This window comes from Kogia breviceps, chromosome 5, assembly GCF_026419965.1.
Source record: "Kogia breviceps isolate mKogBre1 chromosome 5, mKogBre1 haplotype 1, whole genome shotgun sequence".
NCBI lineage: Eukaryota > Metazoa > Chordata > Mammalia > Artiodactyla > Physeteridae > Kogia > Kogia breviceps.
Window position 1 is genome coordinate 49,678,835 of NC_081314.1, and position 26,726 is coordinate 49,705,560.

General features: G+C 31.1%; 1 protein-coding gene across 1 annotated transcript in view; it reads right to left on the reverse strand.

The window, feature by feature from the left end:
• SI (sucrase-isomaltase) overlaps window positions 1–26,726 on the reverse strand; it is a 155,228-nt gene that overhangs the window by 47,940 nt on the left and 80,562 nt on the right. The window contains exons 13-22 of the mRNA XM_059063987.2: window positions 26,025–26,138; window positions 21,518–21,602; window positions 20,451–20,568; window positions 12,452–12,623; window positions 9,146–9,262; window positions 7,097–7,251; window positions 6,160–6,244; window positions 5,342–5,398; window positions 4,317–4,441; window positions 2,292–2,380 (exon numbers count right to left, since the gene is read on the reverse strand). Of these exons, the coding sequence (XP_058919970.1) occupies window positions 2,292–2,380; window positions 4,317–4,441; window positions 5,342–5,398; window positions 6,160–6,244; window positions 7,097–7,251; window positions 9,146–9,262; window positions 12,452–12,623; window positions 20,451–20,568; window positions 21,518–21,602; window positions 26,025–26,138 (1,117 nt within the window). The remainder of the gene's footprint in view (window positions 1–2,291; window positions 2,381–4,316; window positions 4,442–5,341; window positions 5,399–6,159; window positions 6,245–7,096; window positions 7,252–9,145; window positions 9,263–12,451; window positions 12,624–20,450; window positions 20,569–21,517; window positions 21,603–26,024; window positions 26,139–26,726) is intronic.

Below are 26,726 nucleotides of genomic sequence, written 5' to 3' on the forward strand. Positions count from 1 at the left end.
AGACGTTAAAGTTTCAAATAAACTTTAATGAGAAAAATTGAAGAAAACAATTATTTTCTGCATCATATATGTAACAATGTATCATAACTTTTTATCAACATGTTTCTTTAACAGGAAACTAAAGATTATAACTAAAATAATTAGGAAGAAACAGGGTAGAAAATGTAAAGGGAATACTAGGATTTATATACAATACTTTGAATAACATTAATTTACTTAAAATTTTAATCCTAGGAAATAAAAATAGAATCAGAACCCAAACTGAAGGTCATTTTATTGTCTTGTGTTTGATTGATTATTCAGAAAATTTTGATTTTAACTTTTTAACACACTTCAGTATATAGATATCATATTAAATGACTGACTAAATCATAACTCCATATTTTTAACCATTTTATATGACTAAATTATCAATATTTTTTGCAAGTAGAAAAAAGAATGAATTTGGAAATATTTATATAATCTGAGAAATGAGAATAACCTGAAAATCAGGTTCCACTTGCTACCAATAGAGGTATTATCTCAACAACATTCTTTACCTGATGATTATGAAACAATTTACTTCTGCTGGAATCCTCTCTTACAGAATTTCTATGTAGTAAATACTTTGAATCTATTCTCAGGGCAGAGCTCACCCTAGTGTGTTTGACTCTAAGGTATTTGAGAAAGAGGGAGAAGGCTGGTGTGCTGGCGTAGAATGAGAAATGGAGAATGGTAGGGCACAGTTTGTATGTGTGTGTGCATGCGTGTGTGTGTGTAAAATGTATAGGACATAGTGAATGCTCTAGGTCTTGGTAAAGACTGTGGCTCTTAATTGAGTAAAATGGAGAATTGATAGAGGGTTTTGAGCAGAAGTGTGATGATTTGAATCATCTTTTAAGGGGATTACTCTATCTGCTGGTTGGTGAATAGAATGTAAAAAAAGGGGAATTGACAAGAGCTATTGACCTAGAGACCAGGTAGGGAGCTATTGCAGTAATTAAAATGAAAAGTAGTGATGATAATGGTGGAGTTTATGAGAGAACAAGATCAAGGTGGAACCAAGAGAAATTCCTAGGTTGTGACAGACAAGAGTGAACTCTAAAGTTTTTGGCATCTTGTAGAGATGAAATTACCATCAACTGACAAGGGGAAGACAATATATCTGGTGGAACAGATATATTGTGGTAATCTACATATTCATAGGAGATAAGATTTAAAAAAGAACAGAATTTTTTCATAGTTTCCATATTTTCAAAATTGTAAGAGAGCACACCAATACATAGGCTATTTCTTGGAGTTAATTTAGAGATATTTGGATGTTTCATATACCATATACAAAGGCATATAGGGCATTCTTTAATATATATGAAAAGTAGTGAGCTATAATAGAAGGTAAACTATAATTTTTTATATGTACATATATAAAACACATACCTAAGAGCCCTCTATTAAAAAATGAGATTAAAAAACCTTAAATTTATGAGACTGATTGTAACTAAGTAAATTCAAAGAGATTAATTTTCTATGGCATAATTTAATATTAGCAAAAACGACTCTTTTTATTCCCTTGGTGTACTGAATTCTCAAATTTGGGTCTAATTAAATTAAAGATATTTAATAATTGAAATAAATTGTGACACATTTATATGGCAAAATCTTTATCTCAAATAATTTGACATTAAATAACTAAAGGTTTTTATTGAAGTATAGTTGATTTACAATGTTTCAGGTAAAGCAAAGTGATTCAGTTATACATATATATAATATATGCTTTTTCAGATTCTTGTCCATTATAGTTCATTAAAATATATTGAATATAGTTCCCTGTGCTATCCATTAGGTCCTTGTTGTTTATCTATTTATATATATAGTATTGAATTTGTTAATCCCAAATTCCCAACTTATCTCTTCCCTGTTACATTAATTAACTAAAGCCTTAATGTTGGTTTTATTTTACAGTAATAAAACTTTAGTTTTAACCACTATAATCATATAATATAGTTGAAAATAGGATGCAAATTATACATCTGTGAATTTATTAACTATTTTAATTTTTATACAGTAATCTAATAAAGATATTTATATTTGTCAGACTTTTTATGATAAACCAAAAGATAAAACCAAATATTGTAATTAAATATAATTTAAAAACCAATGTTAAATTTCATAAAGTAACCTAAAATCTTAAGATAGATAAAAAACAACAATTAAAAATTAAAACTTGTGACATTTTTGTGCAATTTTATAATAAAGGCAAAACTTCCCATCATTAAAATAAACATTTAAAAACATATCAGTCTGAAACTTACCTTTAGTTTCTCCATCATCCCAGAAAAAGTCTCCTTTTGCTGTGTTATCTTCATCTAAAGCAACTATAAGTCCTAGAGGATTATTTCGGCTGTTAAGTAAGTTTGGGTGAATATATGATTAAAATTAATGTATAATAGTGAAATATCCTATAAATAAATCCATTTCAACATAAGGGACTTGTAGGAGTTCTGCATTCACATGAGAACACTGATATTAATAAAATTCATGTCTATACATATTAGTAATTTATCAATGAGAAAAATAATTCATATGCTTAGAAAATAAATGAAAGGAATAAATACAATATGGAGGGCTTCCCTGGTGGCACAGTGGTTAAGAATCTGCCTGCCAATGCAGGAAACACAGTTTCGAGCCCTGGTCTGGGAAGATCCCACATTCCGGGGAGCAACAAAGCCTGTGCACCACAAATACTGAGTCTGCTCTCTAGAGCCTGCTCTCTAGAGCCTGTGAGCCACAACTACTGAGCCCACGTGCCACAACTATTGAAGCCTGTTCGCGTAGGGCCTGTGCTCCAAAACAAGAGAAGCCACTACAATGAGAAGCCCACGCACCACAATGAAGAGTAGCCCCCCCGACGCTCACTGCAACTAGAGAAAGCCCATGCACAGCAACGCCTACCCAACACAGCCAAAAATAAATAAATTAATTAAATTAATTTAAAAAACACAATATGGAATTTCTTGGGGGCCAAGACACCACCAAAACTGAAACGGTATAAAAATATTTCAATTCAAACAACAAAATTAAATATATCTTATGATTGATTAATTCAACATGTATTTGTCACATACACATTAACTCTAAATTGCAGTGTACCAAGGTTACAAAACAATGAAAAGCACTACAAAATAAAATTTTAAATGCTAAGTGGACTCTCTAATAGTCTTACAAATGAAGCTAATTCTATCATGTGAAATGAAACATGATGAATATTATTTTAGTTATATATTGCTATAGGTTTTTAAACTTAAAATGAGGCTATACAGTCCAGGTAACTGCTCTATACAGAATATATTCCTTCCAACATGCACTTATCAAAGTGTATGTGTCTCTTGTTCAATACACTCTAGAGTATAACCAATTATTTTGAGAACATAGTCATGAAACAGTTAAAATATGAAAGTAATCAATTCTAGAAAACAAAAATAATTAAGTTACTAACACACATCCATTCACTCATTAATTTGTTCCTTCAACAAATATTTAGAGAAAATCAGGAACCTATTCCATAATAGGCTGACACTATTATTGGTTTGGGGACTAAAGCAGTGAAAAGTCAAGTCTGCCTTCATGGAGTTTATAGTCTGGGGGAGTAGACACACTACATACAAGAAAAAGTAAAAATGTAATTCCAGATATTCTTAATGTTATGAAGAAAATACAGCAGATTAAGGAATAGATATCTATTGGGGTGTTGTAGAATATGGGGAAATGCGTAGATTCAATATGACACATACTGTCCATGTACCCAGAATGAATGTTGCAATATAAAGCAACAGAATTTTCAAGTTTCTGCTTTTTTTCTAAATAGTTCTGAAATGTATTCTTACTGAAAGACTTAGTTTCTATCTTGTTCTTTACTTAACAGAAATATCTACCTCATTTATTAACTTAAAACGTTTTAGCTGAAAGAAAAACATTGTGACATTTATGTATTGAAAATCCAGATATGTAACAACTGACACTTTACTCAATTAATACTTCATTTTTTATTAAGAATCAGCAGCTCACTTTAATTATATATATTCTTTAGAGAATGTCAGTACATTTTGGCATGGGAAATTTCTAATCTATGCTTATTTTTTAAATCAAGAAGTTTGTAGTAATATACATAATTTGATTCTTTTTTTTATAACCATGATGGTTATATGTAAGAAGTCCTTACATATATCAAATATCTTCTGGTGAAAAAGCTAAGTATCAATATTTGATTCTTAATAAAAATGTGAAACATTAAAACTTGAATTATATTTCAGATTTCAGTTAATGCCTTTTCATTTTACCTTGCTGTTGTAGTTACAGCAGGTTGTTGAATGGGGATAATGTAACCTCCTCTAAGATGTAATCCTATTTTGTCTGCTGGAAGATACATATCAACACGTTGTCCTTTCCATGGCCTTTTTGCACCCTAATATTTGGAAGATAAAAATATTTTTTTTCATTATTGTAAAGAATTTAAACCCCATTTTACAAGAATTACACATAGAAATAATTCTTATGAGAAATTTGTGTCATCTTAGTGAATATTAACATATCATTTTCTAACTTTTAAAGAAAACTCTTCAGTTTACTGATGAAATATGGGCAAAAATAAGTTTGGTTTCACACACAAAAAAATCAACATAGAGAAATCCATTTTCCCTTCTACAATAATTAACAATATTCTTAATTAGCACTATTTTTTATTCTTTGTATTGGTTTAAAGTTAACCCTTTCTCAAGAAAGAGTTTTTAAAAAATCATTTCTTATAAAAATAAAGGGTCTGCTTAGAAAATATAAATGCATTACAAAATACTTTCCTTTTAAATAAATATTCTCAGAAGGTCTTGGTCAATTAAAAATAATAGGTTGTGTGTATGAACCCTGCTACGTTGCCTTTTCAAGATTGAGATGAAAATCTTTCCCAAAATTACAATATACCATATAAAAATAAATGTTTAAGATTAAAATACTCAATTCTTCTGGCCATGAGATGAATATGTAAAATAGGGACATTATTAAAATAAGTTACTACTCCTTCTTAAAATTACTTGACCTTTTATTTCCACAATTTAAAATGGATAACTCTTTACACTAAAGAATATAACTTCATATTAATCACGTGCAACAAAACATATACTTTCTCACATGCAACAAAATGTACACCCACACAGACTCTTCCACATTATTAAAATTTGGAATTATTATTTTTTATAATAATAACAGAACTACTGAAAAAAAGATATGCTGTGTGTTTGGAGTTAAGTTTCCATGTACAGATGTTGAGCAATATGTACTTGTGATCTATTATTATATCAAGGTTACTTACAGTTTCAAAATCATACCAAGTAGCATTAGGGATGTATGCACTCACTGTATCTGCTCCCTAAAATAGACAAGATAATTTATATAGAGATATATACTTTTTACTTCAATATGTATTGGAAGAGAATCACATCAAATGTTAAGTTGGATTTTCATAGTGAAGTGAAAAGAAACTTCCTTTGTATTGTTATACTCCAATATTTTCTATATATAGTAATCAAAAAGCTATTTTACTGGCTTTAGATATTATAATGTAAAATATTCCTAAAGCAAAGATGAAATGAATTTAAGTGGCAACTAAAATAATGGATACATGCATTTGTATTGCTGTAATCTACATGGTAATTGTGAGTGTGAACACATTCATTTCTGTATATTTCTGCATATAGTCTTTTAAATAACAGATAAAAACCATATAACTCATTCGACTATTTTTCAACATTTTCATATGATCCACTGGTTTTCAAGTTCACCTTTATTTACAATATAGCAAAATTTCAATGTCTATGTCTACTTAAATGAGAATTCCTTGTTATTGCTATAAGATTTGATTTCATAAATAAAGCTTTCCTTTTCAGAAGAATACTAATTTTATACAACATTTTCTACCAAGTACATATTATATATTTGAACAGCATAAATCTACTTAATATACTTATAATTTTTCACAATTTCTTCTGCATTTTAGAATTCAATTTAACACTTATCAGGTTGAAGCGGTCTATTGAGCAACATTTATTACCTAGATGTTTTGTAATTTAGTGTGGATTTGATTATACAAAGTTTCCATTAAAATAGAAATTTATTAAAATTGTATCCTACCTGTTTCAAGACAGGGGTAATAAGTAATGAGGGACCCCATAAGAACTGAGTGTCCTCAATCCAGCTATTAGTATCCTCATAAAACCTAAGAACAATGACAATATTTACAATACAAAGATAAAAAATAAGTTTATCCAAATTCTTCATTTGGTTTATCTTTTAAGTTTTTCCCTGGGAATAATTATTGTCTTTAATTTTACTTATTTGATATGTCATTTTGAATCTATAGTTATTACATCATTATGGTTTATCTGACACTCAAAAAAAGAAGGTAGAAAGGAAGGGAGAGAGGGGAGAAAAGAGGGAGACAGGGAGAGAGGAAATTAGTTAATTTAGGACTCAAAAAAATCTATCATATATGATAAGGCTCCTTTTTATCTGTAATAAACAACTCTATTTAATTCATTTTCTCCTGTAAGATAGGTTCATAAAGTACCAGAAATATTTCATATTCTACTTTCCTCCTTTTACACTTTTTTCTTTATAAATTCCCATTTTGACTTGGATTTGAAAGGATCTTTAGTCATTTCTTGAGGAAAGTCCCTGCCTTGGTCAAGAAGTACAAAGACAAGCACAATTCATTGTTTTGTAACTATACTATACACTATCTATAATTAGATGATTTTCACAACATATACATGATTATGTTTTCAGTATTCTATACTTAATATTGCTTATTGATATATAATTTCTCAAATTATTCCACATATCTTTTTCCTTTTAAGTTCTATTCAATTCTCACATTTCTAGATTAATCTTATCCAATTCACCAAATTAATTATATTTACTACTATCATTCCACAGTTAATCAACTTATTTATATAAATGTAAGAAAAAGCAGTAGAAATCTACTTGACATCTTGTTTTACCTCTATTCATTTTTCATATGTCTGAATATAATTTGAAAGATACTGAAATTCTTGAACACAGTACTCACTCATGAAGAACTGGCCTTGCTACTGTTTCTCCAAACATATGGGCTTTATAAAATAGAGTATAGAGGAAAGGTAACAAGGTATAGCGAATATTCAAATAGTGCCTTGATGAATTAACCAAAAGAGAATTCGGTCCAAAAAATGCTGGATCCTGATGCTGTGGCATAAATAGAGGAATTGAAATAAGAAATTAAAACATGAATGAAAATTAAAATAGAAGAATTAAATGTATTTTTGAAAACCAAAATGTATACATTTTATCTTGTTTGTAAAAAGTTGAGATTACTCCTATTTCATTATCAAAGGATATGAATTTCTAACTTTTATGTTTTCATTTGGATATATATATTAATTAAACTTTACTTTAAAGTGGACAATTCCCTTTTAAATATACATACTTAGAGAAGATAGAAACTATTTTAACAAAGCATTCTTCTCTTCTATTATTTGTGGCAGATTGAATTATTGGCCCCAATTTTCATGCTTCTTTGTACCCTCAACTTTTGCTATGGGACTTTGCACCTACCTCTAGCAGTGGATTGTACTTCCCCACCACTTGGCTTTGTGCTCAGCTATATGACATATTCTGGCCAATGGAGTCTTACTACATGTGACACCTTCAAGTAAGGGCTGGAAATGTGCTTGCCTGAGGACTTGCTGCCTTGTGCCTTGTCATTGCTATTAGAACAATAAGCCCAAATGGTCTGCTAGCCAAGGGATACAGGGAACAGAGATGCCTGGCCAGCCTATAGGCTTGCAACTTGAAGGGCAGACTCCTTGCTGAGCCCAAGCTAGATTAGCTGTCTCTCTCAGCCAAGGTGTAATGATGTGAGCAAACCTGCTTAGATTTCCTGCTATGGGTAACAAAATTAACTGAGGGAACCAGCTACTGCTTCCCTAGATTCACCATCATATTTACCGCAAAGCCACATTTCCCTTTGGCTGCTTCCAGGAAATCAATGAGCAAGGTGGGACTACTATTCATGCCCATTCCAGGGAGATACAGGGTTCTCCCAGTGGTCAACTTTGCCTTGAGGACTCCCTACTGGACCATAATTTTCTTAGAACTGGGCTGTAGTATATAACTCTCCCTATCAAACCTTCTTTGCCTTCATCTTCACCTGGTTCAGACCTGAATTGTGATCTGAAGGCTCTCTCCACTTTCTCCTATTTCCTCTCCTTTATCCACCACAAGTGCTTCACCAATAAATCTCTAACATGTCTAATTGTCTCTTGGCATCTGCTTTTTGGAGGACAGAAATGAACACAAATTATCATGTAATTCATATCAGGACTTCCCATGAATGTAAATTTCTTAAAGCATCACTTAGGTAGATTAGGAAGTGATGAATATCCAATTTATATATTTTACTTCTGTACTATCATGCTTCCTTCCAGGCTGAGCTCTGAGTGGTTGTCCCTCTTCTCAAAGAGAATTAAGCCCCAGTGTGTGCACAGTGAATAATTTTTAACCAACACGTACTTAATTGACTTAATGCTTTCAACTAATTTCCTCATTCCCTTTGAGAAATATACCTATGAGAGCCCACTGCACACTGAATGCTCAGTTCAGATGCATGTTTTAAAAGTGTTAGTTTTATTTTTTCCCCACCTGTCTTTACAGTTTTACCTATTACAGAAAGACTATGGCCTCAAACTGCTTTGCAAGTATCTTTAATTTCTTGTGTATCTTTAATGAAAGAAAAACTGGAAATCCTTAATAGTATATTATATTTTAATGAAAGTTACCTGAACTTATATTGTTAGAATGTAAGAATCCATACTCAAAAAGCTTTGTCCTTAACTTAAAATATTGTGATTTAACACATGTGTATATGTTTTAGGCTTAAATAAAATATTTATGCTATGTCTCATGATTTCCTTATTTGATCAAATTTATATATACAAAATATTTATAGACCTTGAGAAGAGGACTTCCAACTCTTCTTTATGAATTATACTACAAACTTTCAGACCAGATCTTCTATAGATATAAATTTAAGTTTAAAATTATGTTTTATTTTGAAACATGGAGAACTAGAGGCATTTACCTCATATCCATCAGCATTATGGTTTCTGGAAAATGGATAAAAAGCCCCAAGTTGCATCCACCTTCTGCAAAGCTCTTCTGTGGTCTCAGCCACAAATCCACAGATATCTGCTCCAACCTAAATAACATACATATCTATTATTTACAGTGTAAGGCTTCTCAGATTTGCCCAGAGCATCACATTTTATGCCTAAGCTGATTAATTTGCACTAACAATCTTTTTGTTTTACTGTCTTCATATACTCTTCCTTGGCCAAGTTTATTTTCCATTTTTGCCACATTACTTGCCACTAATTGAATGTATAAAGCTAAAATTGTATTATTAAAATGTGTTGCTTCTTAATCGAAAACTCACCACCTATGATTTGACTTTTCCTATTTATAATATATTACTGTAGCAGTAAAATAGTATAAAAAATTGCCAGATGTATGCTCATATATATTTGCATTCCTCATCCTTCAAGGACCCTCCAGAGGAAAAAAAAAGAAAACAACAATCTATTATCCTTAACTTACTATCAATATTTACTGTTTAGAAGCATTTCTTTATTTTTCTAAATAGTATATATGTATCTATAAACAATATATAACATTGTTTTGCATGCTTATTAACTTTGTATAGATGGCATGTTGTATGCATTACACTGTATTTCAAGTTTTTCTCAAAGTGTTACTTTTGTGAGATTCAATTATGTTAATATGGCTGTAGTTCTCTATTGTATGGGATCCCATCACTATAAAATATGCTTCTATGAAGTGTCTATAAAAGTTTCTTTGTGAATATGTAAAATGTAGTCTTATTCTGTAATATATATATATATATAGGAATATTTTCCTGATTTATTGGAAATGTACATTGTTTAATCAAAACTTGTTGTTACCATTTATAAGCACAGTCACAGTACATAAAATCTGCAATTGCTCCATTTTTTTGTCAATTTCTGATATTTTCAGACTTTTGATTTTTTGGGTTTTTTTTTGCGGTACGCGAGACTCTCACTGTTGTGGCCTCTCCCTTTGCGGAGCACAGGCTCTGGACACGCAGGCTCAGCGGCCATGGCTCATGGGCTTAGCCGCTCCATGGCATGTGGGATCTTCCTGGACCGGGACATGAACCCATGTCGCCTGCATGGGCAGGCAGACTCCCAACCACTGCGCCACCAGGGAAGCCCCAGACTTTTAATTTTTATCACCTATATATATTAAATGTATCTTACCAAAGTTTTTACTTGCATTTCTCTGATTACTAGGAAAGTTGAGAATTTTTTTCATATTTTTATTGAATCCATATGGATTTCTCTTTCTATAGAATTGCTTGTATATAACCTTTGTTAATTTTTCTATTGTTTTTACCTTCTACAGATTTGTAGTATGTTCTTCAAATTAAATACTAATCATTTATTGGTTATATGAATTGAAAATATAATTTTCCAGTAGTAGAAACATTTTATTTCTAACTTTTTAAAAATAGACTTTTGATGAACAGAAGTTTTCTTTCTGTTGTAAGCAAATTAATGTATCTTTATTATTTGTGCCTTCTGTGTTCTGTTTATGAAATTCTTCTCTTAACCTAATGTCATAAAGTTACCCACTTATATTTTCTTCTAAGATGTTTAATTTTCACACATCGATTGGGTATGAGGTGAGACAGAGAGCCATTTTATTTTATTTTTTAAATGGATAATCAATTGTCCATATGAATGGTTGATACTTTCCTCACAGTGATAGTGCTACCATTAAACAAATTTCCATTAATGTATGGGCCCATGTCCTATTTTGCAATATTAATCTATTTGAATATTCACAGTTAAGTATCATTGTGTTATACTATTATTTTATCTGGTAAGGCAAATACTTGTGCTCTTTTCTACTTCTTTAAATTGTATTGTCTTCCATATGAAGTTTAGAATAATCTTTTATATTCTTCAAATTCCCTGTATAGTTTAAATTGGAATATCACTGAATTTGGATAATAGTTTGGGGAGAATGTATATTTTTAGTATATTGAGACTTCTTTTCCATGAAAATGGTATATCTTTGATTTACTAAGTTATTAAAATTTCTCTCAAAAAGTCCTATACTTAATTTGAATATTTACTCCTGGTTATTGTTTATTAATTAGTTGCTATACTGTATAACACCTTACCTTGAAATACATCTTAAAATTGCTTATTTTTTCTTCTTTTTTTACACAAAACTAGCCATGTATTGGTCTATTATATTCAAACTTTCAGCATCACCTTTGTACTTTGTTAACTTTTCTCTAGAGACATTGCTTTCATTGCATTCATTTCTTCTCTTATTTTCATTACCTACATCTTTAGGTTTATTCTGTTTTTCTTTTTCCATTTTCTTAATTCATGCCCTTCATTAATTAATATTCAACCCTTCTTTGTTTATAATCTAAGCATTTAAGGTCAAAATTTTTCTTCTAAATACCAATTTAGCTGATAATCCACAGTTCTGATGTGAAGTACAATTGTCAGCTTTCAGTTTTAAGGTTTTTCTCTCTCATTTCCATTCAGTTTATTTTGGTGAATCATTTGGTAATGTGTTTTTTTACTTTCCAAATTCAAGATTGTGTGTATGTGTGTGTGTGTGTGTGTGTGTGTGTGTGTGTGTGTGTGTGTGTGTGTTAGCTTTTTGTTGTTGGTTTGTTTTTGGTTTTCATTTGGTTCAATGAATATGAAAGAATACATGAAGACTATAATTTTCTAAATGTTTTAAATTTATTTTGTTATGTAATGACACTCTTTAGTGTTGAATATCAACATTACATAGTTCTTTCTTTTTGCTAGATATAGAGACCAGATTTCTTATGTTTAGAATTGCATATATAAGTTTTCGCTGCTTCAAAGATTTGAAAATTTTGTCATTATTTTTTATCTTTTAAATAGAGGAAAGAGCTTTATTTTTTTTAACCTAAACTGACAGTCTAGGATTTTAAATATATCTAGACTTTTGATATTTACTTTTATTACTATCTGAAATTTGGATTTTCCCCTACCATTTTCTCTGGTGCTTTATATTTATTAAATAAGCTTTTTTATGCTTTGTTTATACTGACATTTGTTTCATGAATTAGTTTGATTTGATTGAATTTTCTTCATTCTATTTTTCCATTCTAATGGCTTGAGTGTTATAGACATCATCCACAATCTTATTTTCCTCATAAATTCCCTAGGAATAAAGACTTAAATTTTCTGTCACATACTTTTAATCATTTTACTGAAAATCATTGATGATAATATTACAAAATTAATTGTAATTACAGTGTTTATAAATAACATGGTATAACACCACTTACCAAAGGTATTCCAAACAAACCAAACTCCAGCATTCCTGTAATAGACCATTCCATTTGTTCCCAAGAAGCAGTATTGTCTCCTAACCAATGTGCAGCATAGCTTCCAGATCCAGCAAAAGTTGACCGGGAGAGAATAAAGCTTCTTTTATTGGGAAAAACTTTTTGTACAGCTCTAAAAACAAAATCAAATTAATAAATAACATTTACTTTAAAATAATATTTATTTTACAAATTCTAAAATCTTAATTTCAATGCATGTATTACAGTTCCTAGAGCTAAGCCATAATATTTGTAACTATTTTATCAATATTTTATATTAATTTTGTATTTACTATATTTACTTAGTTAAATACATTCTAATCAAACACAGAGAAAAGAAATCTTCTAGAAAAGATTTAAACTTTGAATAATATTCTTTACCAAATTAAACATGTGCTTTTTGTATCCACTCAATATTTGTTTTTAAAATGAATGATTTAAACCCATTGAAATCTCTTTACAATAAAAAATATTGTAATCTAAACTTGAACAAAATACACATTTTTGTGGTTCAGTGATGTTAATTATACCTTAATATCTGCATTTTCAATTATCAAGCAATGTTGAAATAAAACTAATATATTTGAGAGGCATTTTATCTTGTTTTTAGAAGTTCATCATGCAAAAATATTGGCATTATTCATCTCACCACGATTGATACCTGAATGTTGTTGACAATTTCTTTCCATATTTGGAAAATAATCAGAAAAAAGATACAAAAGTTTAATTCAGTATCTAAAGTTATCCAGACTACCATCGTAAAAGTATAATAGTATTCTCATGTGCTTTTTCTATAATATTACTTATATATGAACTATAGTGCTCTTTTTTATTTCTAGAATTTATTTATTCATACCCCATGACATATAATGCTCTCTTAAGTAAACAAACACTATGAAGATACTGTATAAAATTTTGGGTTTTTTTTTTTTTTTTTTTTTTTGCATTACACGGGCCTCTCACTGTTGTGGCCTCTCCTGTTGCAGAGCACAGGTTCCTGATGCACAGGCTCAGTGGCCATGGCTCACAGGCCCAGCCTCTCCAAGGCATGTGGGATCCTCCCAGACCAGGGCACGAACCCGTGTCCCCTGCATTGGCAGGCGGACTCTCAACCACTGCACCACCAGGGAAGCCTCTTAAATTTTGATATCATTGTATGATCTGGGACCAAATATGGTTTTGAATTAAAACTTGAATACAGTTAATTATGAGAAAATTTAAAATTTATAGACACAGAATCTGGTTTTTATTAACTATAGCATTATAGGTCCTTATACTATGCTTAGAAAATAGTAGGCAATCAATATATGATTGTCCCCTTCCTTTGTTTTGTATCATGCTCCTTTTTTATATACAAGCAAAACATTCCATTAGAGAATTACTTTGTGAGATAATACATAGAAAGCTATAAATTAATTGAAACTCTTGTCATTTTTTTGGTTTTATATTTATTTATTTATTTTTAACATTTTTATTGGAGTATAACTGCTTTACAATGGTGTGTTAGTTTCTGCTGTATAATAAAGTGAATCAACTATACATATACATATATCACCATATCACCTCTCTCTTGCCTCTCAATCATACCTACCCTATCCCACACCTCCAGGTGGTCACAAGCACCAAGCTGATCTCCCTGTGCTGTGCACCTGCTTCCCACTAGCTACCTATTTTACATTTGGTAGTGTACATATGTCAATGCCACTCTCTCACTTCGTCCCAGCTTACCCTTCCTCCTCCCTGTATCCTCAAGTCCATTCTCTACATCTGTGTCTTTATTTCTGTCCTGCCCCTAGGTTCTTCAGAACCATTTTTTTCTTCTTAGAGTCCATATATATGTGTTAGAATATTGTATTTGTTTTTCTCTTTCTGACTTACTTCACTCTGTATGACAGACTCTAGGTCTACCTACCTCACTACAAATAACTCAAGTTCATTTCTTTTTATGGCTGAGTAATATTCCATTGTATATATGTGCCAAATTTTCTGTATCCATTCATCTGTTGATGGACACTCAGGTTGCTTCCATGTCCTGGCTATTGTAAATAGAACTGCAATGAACATTATGGTACATGACTCTTTTTGAATTCTCGTTTTCTCAGGATATATGCAGAGTAGAGGGATTGTTGGGTTGTATAGTAGTTCTATTTCTAGTTTTTTAAGGAACCTCCATACTATTCTCCATACTGGCTGTATAAATTTACATTCCCACCAACAGTGCAAGAGGTTCCTTTTCTCCACACCCTCTCCAGCATTTATTGTTTCTAGATTTTTTGATGATGGACATTCTGACTGGTGTGAGGTGATACCTCATAGTAATTTTGATTTGCATTTCTCTAATTATTAGTGATGTTGAGAATCCTTTCATGTGTTGTTGGCAATCTGTATATCTTTATCTGGAGAAATGTCTATTTAGGTCTTCTGTTCATTTTTGGATTGGGTGTTTTTTGTTTTTTTTTTTAAATATTGAGCTTCACGAGCTACTTGTAAATTTTGGAGATTAATCCTTTGTCAGTTGCTTCATTTGCAAATATTTTCTCCCATTCTGAGGGTTTTCTTTTCATTTTTTTTATGGTTTCCTTTGCTGTGCAAAAGTTTTAAGTTTCATTAGGTCCCATTTGTTTATTTTTGTTTTCATTTCCATTTCTCCAGGAGGTGGGTCAAAAAGGATCTCGCTATGATTTACATCACAGAGTCTTCTGCCTATGTTTTCCTCTAAGACCTTTATAGTGTCTGACCTTACATTTAGATCTTTAATCTATTTTGAGTTTATTTTTGTATATGGTGTTAGGGAGTATTCTAATTTCATTCTTTTACCTGTAGGTGACCAGTTTTCCCAGCACCACTTATTGAAGAGGCTGTCTTTTCTCCAACATATATTCTTGCCTCCTTTATCAAAAATAAGGTGACCATATCTGCATGGGTTTATCTCTGGGCTTTCCATCCTGTTCCATTGACCTATATTTCTGTTTTTGTGCCAGTACCATACTGTCTTGATTACTGTAACTTTGTAATATAGTCGGAAGTCTGGGAGCCTGATTCCTCCAGCTCCCTTTTTCTTTCTCAAGATTGCTTTGGCTCTTCAGGGTCTTTTGTTTTTCCATACAAATTGTGAAATTTTTTGTTCTAGTTCTGTGAAAAATGCCATTGGTAGTTTGATAAGAATTGTAGTGAATTCATAGATTTTCATAGATTGCCTTGGGTAGTATAGTCATTTTCACAATGTTGATTCTTCCAACCCAAGAACATGGTATATCTCTCCATCTGTTTGTATCATCTTTAGTATCTTTCATCAGTGTCTTATAATTTTCTGCATAGACATCTTTTGTCTCCCTAGGTAGGTTTATTCCTAGGTAGGTTTATTCCTAGGTATTTTATTCTTTTTGTTGCAATGGTAAATGGGAGTGTTTCCTTAATTTCTCTTTCAGATTTTTCATCATTAATGTATAGGAATGCAAGAGATTTCTGTGCATTAATTTTGTATCTTTCTACTTTACCAAATCCATTGGTTAGCTGTATTACTTTTCTGGTAGCATCTTTAGCATTCTCTATGTATAATATCATGTCTTCTGCAAACAGTGACAGCTTTACTTCTTCTTTTCCAATTTGGATTCCTTTTATTTCTTTTTCTTCTCTGTTTGTTATAGGTAAAACTTCCAAAACTGTGCTGAATAATAGTGGTGAGAGTGGAAAACCTTGCCTTGTTCCTGATCTTAGAGGAAGTGGTTTCAATTTTTCACCATTGAGAATGATGTTGGCTGTGGGTTTGTTAGCCTTTACTATGTTGAGGTAGGTTCCTTCTATGCCTATCCCTCTATACTTTTTAGAGGGTTTTTATCATAAGTGGGTTTTGAATTTTGACAAAAGTTTTTCTGCATCTATTGAGATGATCATACGGTTTTTCTCCTTCAATTTGTTAATCTGGTTTATCACATTGATTGATTTGCATATATTGAAGAATCCTTGCTTTCCTGGGATAAACCCCACTTGATCATGGTGTATGATCATTTTAATGTGTTCTTGGACTCTGTTTGCTTGTATTTTTTGAGGATTTTTGCATCTATGTTCATCAGTGATATTGGTCTGTAGTTTTCTTTCTTCATGATATCTTTCTCTACTTTTGGGGTCAGGGTGATGGTGGCCTCAAAGAATGAGTTTGGAAGTGTTCCTCCCTCTGCTATATTTTGGAAGAGTTTGTGAAGGATAGGTGTTAGCTCTTCTCTATATTTTTTATAGAATTCACCTGTGAAGCCATCTTGTTCTGGACTTTTGTTTATTGAAAGATTTTTAATCACAGTCTCAATTTCAGTGCTTGTGATTGGTATGTTTATATTTTTTATTTCTTCCTGGTTCAGTCTTTGAAGGTTGTACTTTTCTAATAATTTTTCCATTTCTTCCAGGTTGTCCATTTTATTGGCATATAGTTGCTTGTAGTAATCTCTCAAGATTACTTCTCCCTTTTCATTTCTAATTCTATTGATTTGAGTTTTTTCCTTCTTTTCTTGATGACTTTGGCTAATGGTTTATCAATTTTGTTTATCTTCTCAAAAAACCTCCTTTTAGTTCTATTGATCTTTGCTATCTTTCCTTATTTCTTTTTCATTTATTTCCAATCTCATCTTTATGATTTCTTTCCTTCTGCCAACTTTGCAGGTTTTTTTTTTTTTTTTTTTTTTTTTAAGTTCTTTCCCTAATTTCTTTAGGTGTAAGGTTAGGTTGTTTATTTGAGATATTTCTTCTTTCTTGAGGTAGATTTCTCTTGCTATAAACTTCCCTGTTAGAACTGCTTTTGCTACATCCCATAGGTCATTGTGTTTTCATTGTCATTTGTTTCTCGGTATTTTTTTTTTTTTTTTTTTTTTTTTTTGCGGTATGCGGGCCTCTCACTGTTGTGGCCTCTCCCGTTGCGGAGCACAGGCTCCGGACGCGCAGGCCTAGCGGCCATGGCTCACGGGCTTAGGTGCTCCGCGGCATGTGGGATCTTCCCGGACCAGGGCACGAACCCGTGTCTCCTGCATCGGCAGGCGGATTCTCAACCACTGCGCCACCAGGGAAGCCCCTCGGTATTTTTTGATTCATCTTTGATTTCTTCAGTGATCTTTTGGTTATTTAGTAGTGTATTGTTTCACTTCCATGTTTTTTTTTTTTTTTTTTTTTTTTTTTTACATTTTTTGTCATCTAATTGATATCTAATCTTGTAGCACTGTGGTCAGAAAAGGTACTTGATATGATTTCAATTTTCTTAAATTTACCAAGGCTTGATTTAGTATCAAGCCAAGATATAATCTATATATAGATATAATCTATCCTGTAAAATCTTCCATGAGCACTTGAGAAGAAAGTGTATTCTGTTGTTTTCTGGATGGAATGTCCTATAAATATCAATTAAGTCCATGTTGTTTAATGTATCATTTAAAGCTTGTGTTTCCTTATTTATTTTCATTTTGGATAATCTGTCCATTGGTGAAAACGTAGTTTTAAATTCCCCAATTATGATTGTGTTACTGCCAATTTCCCTTTTTATGGCTGTTAGTATTTGCCTTATGTATTGAGGTGTTCCTATGTTGGGTGCATAAATATTTACAATTATTATATATTCTTCTTGGATTGATCCCTTGATCATTATTTTGAGAACTTCTCTGCCTCTGTAATAGTATTTATTTTTAAATCTATTTTGTCTGATATGAGAATTGCTACTCCAAAATTCTTTTGATTTCCTTTTGCATGGTATATCTTTTTCCGTCCCCTCACTTTCAGTCTTTATGTGTCTGAACAGTGTCTCTTGTGGAAAGCATATATACAGGTCTTATTTTTTGTGTCCATTCAGCTGGTCTATGTCTTTTGAGTGGAAGATTTAATCCATTTACTTTTAAGGTAGTTATTTATATATATGTTGCTATTACCATTTTCTCAATTGTTTTGGTTTTGTTATTGTAAGTATTCTCCTTCTCTGTGTTTCCTGCCTAGAGAAGTGCCTTTAGCATTTTTTGTAAAGCTGGTTTAGTGGTACTGAATTCTCTTAAGTTTTGCTTCTCTGTAAAGGTTTTAATTTCTCCATTGAATCTGAATGAGATTCTTGCTGGGTAGAGTAATCTTGGTTGTAAGTTTTTCCTTTTCATCACTTTAAATATGTCCTCCTACTCCCTTCTGGCTTTCAGAGCTTCTGCTGAAAGATCAGCTGTTAACCTAATGGGGATTCCTTTGTATGTTATTTGTTGTTTTACCCTTGCTGCTTTAAGTATTTTTTCTTTTTTATTTAATTTTTGATAGTTTGATTTTTATGTGTCTTGACATATTTCTCCTTGGATATATACTGTATGGGACTCTCTGTGCTTCCTGCACTTGATTGACTATTTCCTTTCCAATATTAGGGAAGCTTTCAACTATAATCTCTTCATATATTTTCTCAGTCCCTTTCTTTTTCCCTTCTTCTTCTGAGACCCCTATAATTCAAATGTTGGTGTGTTTAATGTTGTCCCAGAGGTCTCTGAGACTGGCTTCAATTATTTTCATTCTTTTTTCTTTATTGTGTTCTGAGGTAGTTATTTCTACTATTTTATCTTCCAGGTCACTTATCCATTCTTCTTCCTCAGTTATTCTGCTATTGATTCCTTCTAGTGAATTTTTAATTTCATTTATTGTGTTGTTCATCACAGTTTGTTTGTTATTTAGTTCTTGGTCCTTGTTAAACTTTTTTTGTATTTTCTCCATTCAATTCCTCAGATTTTGGATATCTTTACTATCATTACTGTGAATTCTTTTTCCAGTAAACTGTCAATTTCCTCTTCATTTGTTTGGTCTGGTGGGTTTTTACCTTGTTCCTTCATCTGCTGTGTGTTTCTCTGTCTTCTCATTTTGCTTCACTTACTGTGTTTGGCGTCTCTATTTCGCAGGCTGCAGGTTTGTAATTCCCGTTGTTTTTGGTGTCTGCCCCCAGTGGCTAAGATTGGCTCAGTGTGTTTTGTAGGCTTCCTGGTGGAGGTGAGTTGTGTCTGTGTTCTAGTTGATGAGGCTGGATTTTGTCTTTCTGGTGGGCAAGACAGCGTCCAGTGGTGTGTTTTGGGGTGTCTGTGACCTTATTATGATTTTAGGCAGCCTCTCTGCTAGTGGCTGAGGTGGTGTTCCTGTCTTGCTAGTTGTTTGGCATAGCTTGTCCAGCACTGTGGAGCTGGGTCTTAGTTTTGAGATGGAGATCTCTGGGAGAGCTCTCACAATTTGATATTATGAGAGGCTGGGAGGTCTCTGGTGGTCCAGTATACTGAGCTCAGCTCTCTCACGTCAGAGGCTCAAGCCTGACACCAGGATGGAGCACCAAGACCCTGGTCTTCAACTTGCTGAGCCATCCTAGAGATTTTGGGCTTGCTAGTCTCCATAACTGTGTGAGCCACATCCAGACACTGGATCAGCAGGTGCCTTGATCTTGGATTTTCCACTCTCAAGAACTTTTTCTTTTCCTTTGTGCTTAAGTCTAGTTTCACTTGTTCACAGGGAGCTCAATGCCGAGGCCTCACACCTGGCCCTTCAGACCAGAGTTCCTCCTATGAAACAACTGTGCTGATACCTCAGCTTAGGGTCCCATGTGCAGAAGCCTGAAACTCTTGTTTTTTAAAAATAAAGACTTGTTTTAGAAGCACCATTCTCTCAGGCCAATTGTGAATTTCATGCTTAGAGCACATATTCAGAGATACCAAACTGAATCAAAATTTGGAAGGAAAATTTCCATTTATGAATTAAAAAATAATCACAGTTTTATTCATATATCATGTAGTTCTTGATAACTAAGTTTCGAATTTGTGATTATTAGTAAAAGAGGCGATGCTTTTAACGCCCTAATTTTTCACCATGAAAATATTATCTTTCTTTGCTTTCCTACTCTTGTTATTATCCACTATATGTAAATTACCAGATATGTTTCTAGACAATAAATATTAAAGGGCTTTCTGAGTGAAATTGCACTTACCTCTCTGTGGCTATAGCCATACTGTATCCATAGAGACTGTGAACATCATACTGTTTCCCCCAGTGTTGCACAGCATCCATGCAAATTGTTTTGGAATACAAGATTTTGTCAAGAATATCTTAGAAAAAATATAAGAAATAATTTCTTAAGAAATATTTTGCCAATTTAAACTTTATAATCTTATGTGATGTACTATGTAATACCATATTTAGTTAAAAAGTAATGAAAGACAACAATTTATGCTAAGTTCCAGTTGGATCTTCACCCTTTACTCTTACTGATTAACAATTACATTTGCACTTACAATAATGAATACCCTGTTTCTTAACTTTAGTCATAAATAAATCCATGGAGAAAATAGACTTCAACATGAATATAAAAATATATATATATATATTTATTTATTATAAATCATATAACTATAGACCCATTTGAAAGCTTTATAATTTATTTAAATATAACCTAATTCCATACATGTAGACCTGTTACACAATAACAAATCATTTAAATCTCTGCTTTTCAGTTCTTATTGTGCTTTAATTTGCAGGCTTATATTGTACTGTAATAATTATTGTCATCTTTCTTCAGATGTCCTTATAATAATCTACTCCCCTCAGAGCACTTCTTTTTCTTTGGTGAAAATTTTTTTACCAATTTTAATGATGAAAACATGCTTTTTGGAATAAGTGAGATGTAACTATTCACATCAGGTACATCTAATAACTGCAGAAACTTAAAACAAAGTGCTCAAGGAAAATATTTGATCACTCAAATTATGATTTCAAACAAATTTTGTTTCTTTTCATTAATCATTTAATCATGGGAAGTTTATCAGAGGTAAAGACAAATCAATAATCTGCACCAAAATTTAAAAAACATGCTCTTTCTCTTAGACCTACATATTTTGGGCAGAAATAAAACAAAAAAAATTAACAAAATACCACAGTTATTTCAGGGTCTCAAAATTATATCAAAGTTTGTGATTTAGAAATATATACTACAATTTACCAGTAAATAAAGAAAATTATTCTCAATTAATTCTAAGGAGATAGTTAAATAAAATTTACCAGGAGTAAAAGCTGGGTAATTCAGTTTGTTGTCACTGCATCCTTTCTTTGAACCATGAATGAAGCTGGAAACTTCATTCATGTCCTGAATGGATATAAGATAAAGAACAGCAGATTTTAAGTAATTCTAAATCATATAAGCAGAAACTCTCTACTTGTTTGTAAACATTTTATCTAGCACAACCATGATGTTCCTCTGCTCCTAGAAGACATATATAAGCTATCAACCTACAAACAAACTTGCTTAACTATTCTCACTACTTGATTCCAAAATACTTCCAGCATGAGCAAGTCATTATAGTGAGAAAAATAATATTATTTATTTTTTCATAAATGTATATACCAGATAACAGAGGTATCTTAGGTGGGATTAAAGGATTTTATACAACCAAAATGTATGTGGTTTACCTAGTTTTAATTATATATATAAAGCATTAATTATATTACATTACATTAAAAGTATTAAGCAACTGTCTTTTCTAAATAGCTGTATCAGTCTCCTCACTGTGAGCCTATTATTGTACATATTTCCAGCACATTCATTTATTCAACATAGTTTATTAATTTCAGCTGGAATTTATCTAGCTTCTATGATGTGCCTTGCTAGCAGCTAGGCACAACACTTTTTTGCCTAGTGCACAACTCCTACACTTTCATGAGAGAATGAATGTGAAAAAAGTCAAACAGCATTTTAGTATTCTAATGAAAATGGTTATGAGCTTATTGAATCCTTGGAATAGTCTCAGGGAATCCTAGTGCTCCTGGGCCACATTATGAGAACCAGTGACCTAAACATCTCTTGGAGTCAGAGTTGTGGGGTATTGCACTTATGGATTTTCTTGCCTTGTAAACTGAGGCCCCAGTATTGTCTTGCTGTTTACTAGTTCTAGTCCATAACCAGTTAAGTAAAATCTTTGGACTAAAAAAGATTATTCATATAAAATCATATATTACACTACACATGCTCAAGAAATGTGTATGTCTTTCTCCATCTCTGTTAATGGCACCAAAGAATTTTTGAGCCTTATTTCCCACATCTCTATAATATGTTCTCTCTGCTCTCACAAAGGCATCACACTCATTCAAGTCCTTCGTTAATTTTGTTTTCCTCAGAAGTATCTTCTCTTTACCACTCTTCCCTTCTCCCATCAAAATGATGCCCAGATGGAATTAATGTGAAAAATGAAGACTGCTCAAGGGAGAAAAGAATAAATTTCTCATTGTGAAACAGATTTTTGTTTCCTTAATAGCCACAAAGGACAATTACATAGTTATTCTAAAGTACACATTGGGGTTATTTTACTAAAATTACCCGATATATTATATTCAATTTTGTTATCCTATGTCCAGTAAAATTAATACAAAGATATACTATAGTACAGCCAAAAATTTTAGATGAACCTAAGTATTTTTTCTTCATGAATGTACCAACTGAATTAAATTCAAAAACAGCTTCAACTACTGAAACTCATAAATGGAACTGAGTTGCATTATTTTAAATTTTAAGAGTCTTTTTCTAAACCATTTTATTACTTCTTGTATATAATATTCATCAAGGAAGTACAAGGACAAACATTTAACTCTGAAATTAATGTTATTCTATTTGAACTAAGTATTTGCAAACTTGAAATAAACGTCACAAGCTCTTATAGCACTCACTCAAAATAGACTTTTATGTAATTTAAGAATAAATAAAATAATTTAATAAATGTAATATAATAATAAAATAACTTAAAATAAAATTTAATCACTTTTACATGAATTTAACCATATTTAAAACAAATAAAGCATTTAATATTTGATTTTTTTTATTAAATTGTCTATTTGACAAGATTAAATTATTAATAGGTTAAACTTACTACTCATAATTTGATAGAATTTATTTGTATCTCTTTTAATGTATTTTGTATTTTTGCTTCTTTCAAAATTTTAAAAATATTTTTCTCTAACCTATTCAAGGACTTAAGTAATGTTATGTTTATTTAATGTCATGTGAAAGTGAATTTGATTAGTATTGTCAATATTACAGTCAGTAGATTCAAGCACTATAAGTCATGAGACAAAGAACTCAGTGGATTGATAGTAATAAGTACTCCAACAGTATCATTAAAATCATCTCAAATCTAGTAATGACCATTTCTAGGAATTGTCAATAACATTTTTAGGGGTGTTTCTTTAAAATCTATTGAAAACTGTATAAAAATCTGGTGGCATTTCATAACTTCACTTTTAAACTAAATCTAAATAAAAATAACCCTATTTTCAAAGAAATTTTTAAATAACTGATGTTTTTCTAAGAATCCTATAAAATGTAGAGATAATATATCCAATTAAGCCCCCAGTTATTTGGATATATGAATGTGTATGGATATATCGTCTCAATGAATTTTAGGTTTCCCAAAACTATATATTAAATTATTAGACTTCTTTATGGAAGAATTCTGCTTGTTAGATTTTAAAGAATAAAATCATAGTAACAACATGATCACAAAAATATGCTTATTTTTTCAGAAAATTTTTCTTTGAATTTTAAAAATACTAACGTTTTTATTTTGAAGTCACAGCATTAGTCTTAATTATACCAAATACAGCAGGCTCTTATTTTTCACATATTAGGAGATTATCTTAAGAATGATACACAAAAAGAGAATTCAACCATAATGTGTGTTTATATGAAAAAATCTATTTTTCAATTACAATTAAGCTTGTATCATTTCCCCAAATTATTGTAATATTTAAACTTAAAATTTAAAAGCATTAGAATTGAATCTAAATTAAAAATCTAGAAAATTATAAAAATAAAAACTTGACATGAAAATAAAATTTCATCAGTTAAATAATGCTGCTTTACTATATATTCATTCTGTCAGAAAAAAATAATCTGAAGAAAGAAAAAGAATTTGAGAAACAACCTAGCAGTAGGGTTTGGCAATTATTCAGGTAAGAGCTAGAAGCAGAATATTCACTGCTTATACATAGCATATATTAATTCAGTGATATTTAGTGAACTTTGAAATCATACTGGTTATCATAAGCATTAGTCAAAATGCTTCTGTATTAGTATCATAACTACTCTGTTTTTATCAGATACTCCTCTTCTTCCCATCCCTCCCTCTCTTTGGAGATGAATCATGTATTTCAGTCTTCAATAGATGTAGGAAATGAAGTATATTCTCTATATATAGCACAATCAGATTCTTTTTCACTATTCCTAAATGTCATTTATTACTTGTAACTCTGCTCTAATGGATTCAAATTTTTTCTATACAAGAAAAAGAAAGAAAGAAAATAAAGAAAAATAAAGGAAAGAAGGAAAGAATGTACTTTTAATTTAAATTAAGTAATATAATTGAAATTGGAGCTAGAATTAAAAACAAAATGCAAGAGCAGATTGAATTTTTTTTGTTGTTATTTCTACCAGCAGCTAGGTATCATCACTGCAATCTCACTGATTTTGTGTCAAATAACAAAGCCTCTCCATCTTCATTCTATTACCTTCATAGGAATTCTGACGGTTATGCTAACTTTCTGTTCAACTCCACGTTTTCATGATGATGCAAAATAAACACTTGTAATTGATTCAATAAATAAATAAATAATTTAAATAATGACTGAATTAATAATGAGAACTTTAGGAAAGTAGAGATACAAACAATCAAAAAATTCAAATATTCCCAGATATCCATTATCTCTCCTTCCAAAATTCCATACAGTTGTAACACCTTTGAAAAACATCCCTCATGTTCTGCCTGTGCTCAAGATAATTAGATATTTTTTTCTGAAATATAGAATTCTGGGATCACCAAGTAGTTTCATTCCCCAAATATTGTTACAGTTTCCTTAACAAAAGACACTAAATCATTGACTATCATCAGTATTATTCTAAATTATAAACCTACCAACAGGCATCAATAGCTACAGATATAAAATTTCATCCAAAGAAACTTTTAAAAATTAGTGTTCTCCTTTAATAACTTTACCAGTAATCTAGGATATTATTTGTTTGTTGTTGTTGTTTATCTTGAGATAAAACCTTAACCTATTGACAATTTTGATTTGTTCCACTTAATAACTTACTAAAAAGAAAGTTTCTAAAGGCTGAGGGCTTACTTAAGTTCATGTTGCTGCAATTGCTTGACTACTGCAGACTTTAGTAAAAGTTTTTGAAGTTGCACTACTACAGGCTAATCTCAAAATTTTGTTAACTCTTTTCAACATAAACATAAATTATTAGTCATAAAGGTACAACACCTTAGTTACAGAAATGAACTTTATCCTATAAAGTATATTACTGGATAAGAAAAATCTCAATTTACAGTTTTTAGTTTGTATTCTTTTTCTGACCCATGAACATGACAGGTATGATATTTATACATTCTAGAAAAATATAAGAACACTATTTTTATGTTCAATATGTTATAAAATATTTTTGTCAACTTAATCATTTTTATGGAAAAATAATTCTATTCTCATTGTCCAAAATCACAAGTCTAAAGTAACCACTTACAATCCAAAGTCCATCATAATTCACTTGTTGATGGAAAATACTGCATTCATTTGCCCACCATTCTATGCAGTTTGGATTAGTGAAATCAGGGTATACTGTTAATCCTGGCCATACCTGGAAGAATAGATCATTCACATATATACATAAATAAAAGGAAATATAAATAAATGAAAATTCAAAAATTAATGAAAAATAAAACTGAGTGAAGAATAAATAATTATTGAAGTTATGACATTGTACTTCTTTACGTATATGTGATCCATGCACTATCTATATTTACAATAATCTCATGTCTACTTTAAAGTTCATTTAAGGGAAAGTATTGATAGTTAAAGTAAAGAGAGAGTGAGAACATGAAGCATTTAAGTTGGGAAAAATATAAGAATATGGGATGCAGCTGCTATTTTGACTTCACTAATTTATTTTTTAGCATCTAGTGGGTTGTTAAAAAACAAATAAACAAAAACTGTATAATATATTCATTGTCTGATAAAGAAATTACGTTAGTTCATTTCCAAAGACATCTGTTTCCAAGAAATTCAAGCAAAAGTATTCCTTGTGCATTTATTTTTATTTAACAAGTGTGAATATAACTCATTGTGTGCTGGGGACTGTTCCAAGTGCTTTTAGTTATTAATTCATTAAATCTTCATTAGAACTTTAGGAGATAGGTATTAATTTTATCATCACTTTACAGCTGAG